Source organism: Neospora caninum, chromosome II (genome assembly GCF_000208865.1).
Source record: "Neospora caninum Liverpool complete genome, chromosome II".
Lineage (NCBI taxonomy): Eukaryota > Apicomplexa > Conoidasida > Eucoccidiorida > Sarcocystidae > Neospora > Neospora caninum.
Genome location: NC_018387.1, coordinates 244,956 through 251,985, shown reverse-complemented (window position 1 = coordinate 251,985; position 7,030 = coordinate 244,956). Strand labels below are relative to the sequence as shown.

General features: G+C 48.4%; 1 protein-coding gene across 1 annotated transcript; it reads left to right on the top strand.

The window, feature by feature from the left end:
* Positions 1 to 2,206: 2,206 nt before the first annotated feature.
* Positions 2,207 to 4,106, top strand: NCLIV_004850 (hypothetical protein; the record flags this gene model as incomplete). Its single annotated transcript, XM_003879995.1, has 4 exons — positions 2,207 to 2,491; positions 2,676 to 2,902; positions 3,041 to 3,231; positions 3,706 to 4,106. 4 exons carry the CDS (start codon positions 2,207 to 2,209, stop codon positions 4,104 to 4,106), a joined length of 1,104 nt encoding a protein of 367 aa, XP_003880044.1.
* Positions 4,107 to 7,030: the final 2,924 nt, after the last annotated feature.

Below are 7,030 nucleotides of genomic sequence, written 5' to 3'. Positions count from 1 at the left end.
ACCTGCGGTAAAAAATATTGAGGCAAATACTCGCATATACGCTTCCATATATTCTTTATGTGTCCGTCTAGTTTTTTGCTTGGTTTCGTGGTTTTGTACGTCCGGGGGAATCTCCTTGGTTCAACCAACAGGGGTGTCTATTGTTTGGCACGAGGCAAGCAAGTAAATATTCCAGATGACGGAAGCATACAGGCGGCCAGCCACTATGCCTCTCAAACTTTAACCGGATGTGAAACCTCACAGGAGCGACGCTCACCAACAGGTTTTCTTGTACGCCGCCTCGGTCTCTTGCGGCATTTCCGTTACAGTTCCGGACGAGACGCCTGCGTGGCTCTCGTGGTTTCTTTGGGATTGAAGAAAAAGTGCTATTCTTCAGTGGTGTAAAAGGGTGTCTGTATTTTCTCGCTTATTCGCTCGTTATCGCAGCTCTCTACGTTATCACGCTTGTCTCACAGGAGCACAGTTGGGTGGACAGAACAAGCACTGCCGTTGAACACGGAGTCGTGTGAAGACGGCATCGCACTAGCGTCTCTCTTCGAGAATACCACTGACCCCGTCCAGTTTCGTTCGTGTAGTGTCCTCCAAAAAGGGGGGGGAGAGGCCCAAAACACTGGTGGAAACGCATGTTTTTTCCAGTCGGAAGAGGACACATGGATCTCAGCTCTTCGCTGATGGAACGGCAAGTCTGAAGGAGTCTCGCGACCTGCGCACGAAAGGTTGAAATACGTGGCGATCGCGCTCCTTGTAAATTCTGTTTTGCACTAACGAAGGAAGAACAACGCTGAAAGGTGTCTCCATTACGTTTCCAATTTTCCATGCATTCTGTCCTTCCATGTTCCTTCGTGCATCTCTGTCGGGTGCGAGTGCTGAGATGCGTGTCGTAGTACAAAACAAGACCGAGGAGCCGGCGCGCCGCAGCAACCAGAAAATATCCGGCACGAAGCTTTTTCTTTATTGAGTCTCCTTCCAGCGACTGTGTCCGTTTTTGGGAAGTGAGTGTGGTGTCTTGTTACATAGATGTAACCCACCCTGGTGGCAATAGTGGTGTCTCCATCCGTCTCGCTGTGTCGTCACGTTATCTTATACGAGGCATTTGAGTCTATTCGCTTTCGGGGCTCTAGCCCTATCTCAACTTCCTTCGTTTTCCGTTTCAGGTATGCTACTCTCCTTGGACCCACTGTTTTCCGCAAAGGTCTAAATCTCTATTTCTCGCGCTATGACGGCCAAGCAGCCACATGCGGAGGCTTCAATTCCGCGATGGAGGAAGCAAGCGGGCGAAATCTGCCTCGGTTTTTTCTTTGCTTCACGCGCAAGGGAACCCCTGAGGTGGAAAACAAGAATCTGGCGTTCGATAAAAAGCAAAAGCAATTTTTGTTTACCGTGAAGCAGAAGCCTCCTCCAATGTCAGACTATGAAATTCGTGCGTACGGACAGGATGCTCAGTTTCTTCATATTCCTATCCGAGTTAGTTGTATAAACAGGGAGACAAAGAAACCTGAGGTCTGCATGGGGCGACGGTCTACGGTAGGTACAGGCGTGGCTGCATTCGTATATACAGATAAGTAAGCTTGTGCCTGACGAGATCTCTATCTGCCTATCTGAACATACAAGCTACATGTAGATATATATATATATAAGTGCATGCAAAAGTATGAGTTTTCATGAATACGAACTATGGAGAGACAGCCTATCTGCGTGGTGTTCCCGCAGGTGTTCATGCTTGTATCTATCTACACGTACAAATAAGTATATATACACATAGATATGTATATTTGGATGTAGACCACGGCATAAAAGCGTGTACGTACATGCATATACGCATGTACACGCATATGTTTAAAATATCTACATTCCTGCTTTTCTCGTTGACCCTTTTTTCGCTGCATGTGTGCCTTTACATATACGCTTATATAGTTTTCTGGGGACATGCGTCTGTTCTGGTCATTTCGGCTTCTTCAGGTCTTGGAGCTTCGAGAAGAAGAGCAAGAATTTACCTTCACTAATATGGAGGAAGAGCCCTTTCTTGCTCCTCTTCAGTCTTTCAGTGCTCCCGTGAAGTTAAGTTTTCCTTCGCAGGCAGAAGACTTGGCGATTTTAGTGGGCGCCAGCTCCGACCCGTTCACGCGTTGGAACGCCTTTCAGCTGTTTGGTATGAAAATTTTGAAGAAGGAAATGAGGCCCGTCATTGTCCAAGACCACGAAACAGATGACAGAAAGGGGGCGAGGAAAGGGGGCGAGGAAAGGGGGCGAGGGAGGAGGGGAGACGGTGCATCATCAAGGCCGAGAGAACAGAAGAAGCGACAACGACAAGCGAGAGGAGGGGAACACGACCGAGGTAGACAACGAGACAGCAGAAGACCAGCAGGAGAACGACGAAGGGGAGACGACATCGACGAAAAAGGAACAAACCGCCGGTGTCATTCTTCCTCCAGCTTTCAACCAAAGCTTCCGTTTCGCTCTCCGTGATATGTCCGTCAATCCAGCATTTACGGTACGCATTGTTCAAACGAAAATGGGGAAAACTACATGACCAACGAGCAACGTGGATACGAAGGTAAACGATGAGTAGAACAGCACGGAAGATTAGGAAAGAGAATCCTTTTTTCGCGGGCAATTGTCCTCTCCCGTTATATTCTTTCTTTCCGGGCTTCCTTCGATTTTTCCATCGCCTCTAGGCTTTGCTTCTGACCCTCCCAAATTATTCGCGTCTCGAACAAGACGCTCCTCTGCCGCTTGATCCTGACTCGATTCTCTCTGCGCGCCGTTCACTTCTCCGGGATATTTACCACGTCTATAAGGACGCTCTGGATCAAGCATATGCGGTGACTACGATTCCGAAAGTTGAAGATGAAGACACAGATAGGCAACTCGAATCTGCAGAGGAATCGGAGCAATGGCATCGGTAACCTGCCAACAACAAACGCTGCCCTTGCTGGGTTTGCGTGGTTTCACCTAGTTCTCTGTATCTTGCTCTTCTTAGTAACCGGGTGGTCCGACTTCTGTTTTGAGGGTTTGCTTTTCTTGTTGAATTTCCCCTCAGACGCGCCCTCCGTTCCGTTTTGCTCGAGTATGTGACTGCGGACCGAGAAGAGCAGAGCGCCCAGTTGGCGCTTCAGCATTTCAAAGACGCTCGCGTTATGACCGACAAAGTGACGGCCTTAAATATTCTGGCTGATTTGTCGCTTGAAAAGGAACGAGAAGCTCTAAGCGTGTTCTATGAAGAGGCACGAGGTAAGACCACCAACAGCACGAGTAACAAGAAACACAGAGACGGGAAACGAAACGGATACCAGAGTCGAGAAAGGAATCGGCAGGCAAAGAAGTGAAGCCCAACCCAGCACAACGCATCTGAAAACCTGTGATACTTTCTTCGTCTTGAGTGTTAACGCCTCACTCTACCTCCTCCACGAGAGCTGCCGCACAAATTTTTTCATTTTCGTCATGCGTCTGAGGAAATGCTCAAGTCGTTGGCAGTAGAGAACACTCTTGGTTCCGTTGAATTAAAACAAGCCTTCACGGTCGTAAGGTACGCCGGAGATAACAGGTCAGATAATATTGGGAGTTCTAATCCTCGGATTGTATCAGCACCTCCATGTCGGCTCATTACTCCCTTGTTATTGAACAAGATTCATGTCTGGGTCCGTTGCCAACCGTCTCTCGGGGCAGGTTTACTCATCCGTCTCTTCGTTTCTTGCCGCTTCTCAGGCAATGCTCAACTCCTTACGAAGCGGTTCGCTCTTCAAGCCCGGTCGAGTCTACCAGAGATTGTAGACCGCGTTCGGGAGCTGGGAAAGCACCCCGAATTTAAGCCGATCATTCCGATTTTTGTTCGCGCGCTCTACTCGTTCATGAACGGAAATCCCTCGGTGTTCCACCGGAGAGACGGGGCCGGATATGAACTTGCCTTTGAGTTTCTACAGTCGCAGAGGTCGACAGATAAGATCAACCCGCGCTTGGGTGCCCGTGCGGCGACAGCGTTTTTAAGTTGGAAGAAATACGACAAGGAACGGCAAGGGAAAATGAAAAGTGTTCTACAGAGACTTGCAGATCTCCCGGAGATCTCGAAAGATCTGAAAGAAGCTGTTGATCGGGCGTTAGCGGCGTAAGACGCACAGGTGGAAACATATGCAGCTCTCGTTAACGAGTCCGCCCTTCTCTTCTTGGTTTTTGGCGGTTGTGTTTATTCACATTCGAACAAGCACGCACCATCCACAGCATAACGATGACATCAAAGGAACACACAGAAAAACGAGTGTTTTATCAAAAGTCCAGGTATTGTTGCATTTGTGAACTTCAGCAGAGGGCGAGGAGAGAAAGAAATGAAAGCATTTCTCTCTGTCATTTTCTAGAGGTCAGGAGGGGTGAAGATGCGACATGTTAAGCTGGATCGGAAACATGAAAAAGACGAATATGTTCTTCAGTGTATGCGATACCGTCCTTCTTTTCACGGCTTCGTATGCCAAAAAGGCAAACTAGCAGATTGAACTAAATACAGATGGGCGCAAATACTTATCAATCTTCACCGGTTAAAACTTCATCCCATGTCTTGATACTAACAGATGCTGGAGTGAATCGGGGGAGGCGAAAACGCCTAGTGTCGCTCTCTGGTGTATGCTGACATTACGAAGCTGACGGACTGTCAAAATGCGTGCAGCTCCATCTTTCTTCTCCATACACAGATACAAAAAATACGTAGTTTTCCTACACAACACACTTGATCCTGACAGAACTTGCCAGTAGTTCGATCCGAAGGCTTGGATGAGATACGCCTATACTCATACAAAATGAATATGAGTGCATAAGTTGGTTGTGGCTGGATTTCATCTCCACAGATGTACGTGAGGCTTTCATTTGCATTGCCTGCACTCTTCTGTAAGAATCCATCACAAGGTCACGTGGACACACTATATGCATATGTTTAATGTGGTCATGTCTGTACGCGACTCATTTTCCGTAGTCGGTGGACTGCGGGCCGCCACGTTGCCCGTGCTCACCGTACCCAAGCCCGTGCATTTCTATTTTCGTATGTGGGTGTCCTGTTTTCAGCCGCCTCCATGATGTGTCTCCTCTCTCTCTACGAAACCGTTCGAGATAACAACAAAAACACGCAAGGTTCTTGGCTGCTGCGATGTAAAGCAACTACTGTGACACGGCAGTCCCGACACCCTCCAAGTTCGCCAGTTCCGCTGCGGCACTCGTACAGGAAGACGAGCAGAAGAAGAAAACGCGAAGGTTAGCATGCATGCTCGGGCAGTGTTAGAAATTGTGAAAGACGGCTTTCGTTGAGCAATCGACTCCGAGGCTCCCTCCAATACTTTTTCACAAATGCGTCACTGATTAACGATTGGAATTGCCGGGTGTTCAGTCGAGAAGTTTAGATTCACGTATCCTGTGTCCTGGGTAATCTTTTGGCCATCCACATCGATGCAGATATTGTGAAGCGAAATAAACTTATCAAAGTCGAGACCGAACTCGACTAACTTAGTCGTGCTGACAGCATAGATGCATAGCTCGACGACTTTCCCGGAGAGATCGATCTTCTGGTCCCCCACCACGACATCCACACTGAGCCTTCCGTCCTTTTTCATACGAGCAGTATCCACAAGTTTCCCATTGACGTAGAGAAAAACGTTTGATAGCTGGGCACGTTTGATCGTCTGCGCTTCGTTATCGGGAAAGGGAATCAAACGCGGTTGCACCCGACGTGAATGAAAATATCCACTTCCTCCCCGAAGGGGTACTGGTGGTGACACACTTAGCATAATCTGCACTGTAGTTGTCTCTAAAGAATACGGATGTTTCTGCAGTTCCGCTACTGCCTCCATAACAAACGGCTGCGTGAGGTTCCTGCAGAAACACAGTGCCAACATTTCACAAGAGCGACTGAATCATCACGATTTCCACTGCTACGGTAAGCGGCGTGCTTCATTCACTCTCTGCACCAGAAAGATGAAGAAACGTATTAAAAGAGACATGTTTACTCAACGGGTTTCTTAGGCGAATCGATTCCTACAGAGTTTGAGAACCCGATGAAGAAGCAGCTTCAACTACGAGTCAGAAAACACTGTGTCCACTTATTCCACGATGTTGCCGTTACGCATTTCTGTAGAAGTGGGTCCGCCTACACATCCATCTGCAAGAACGAGCAGACGGGTTGCAAGTCACAAAACTCACGACTGTCTCACACGCACCACCTCCACATATATACATGGAAGGCCACGTTGTCGAGTTCCCTTCTCACTCTAGACGTATCCTTTAGGAAAGCGAAAACGTTTCGCAACTTCTCCATTTATGACAGAACATACACAACTGGCTTTTATATAAAGGAAAAGCAATGATAGCACTAGGAGGTACCAGCTATGTTTCACGCACCCAGCGCGGGAATCTCGCCTTTATTTCGACTATGCAACGACTACACCTATCCGCTGTCATCCACGCCCGGAGGGGGAGATTGCCAACAAGTGCCCACCTATTCTCATACTTTACCACAAAACAGATGCAATGTGTTTACTGGCAATTGCTGTGTAGATAACACACGAATCTTCTAGACGGGACCCCTTGCGACTCAACATGCTCGCTGCTCGCATACCCACTGTTGACAACTCATACCCCGCTTCCTTTGCACATAAAGCTCCCCGAAACACCCGACTGGGCACCAGCCTGTTTGAGGGAATTACTGCTTCCGCAGCAGCCGACACGCCGTTGTGAAGCCAGTATCTGGTCCCCTTTGCAGAGAATGAAGACGAGAGAACCACTATGCAGGAAAAGGAAGAGAGAGGCTTTTTTGCAGCTTGGCCTCTCCGAGAACTTGGAGCCACACATTTCATCCTTTCCTTTCTGCCTTACCACTGCTGAGTCGAGCCCGGTTCCGAGTTCACCGCGGATCCGTGTGAAGCCTTGCGGCGGTTCATGCTCTCCATTTTCTTGTGAGCAGGGAAAGGAGACGATGGAGATAGCGGGGCAGACTGGAAATGAACCATACCGTAGTATTTTGGGTGAAACGGCTGCGCAAAACAGGTGTCTCAGACTT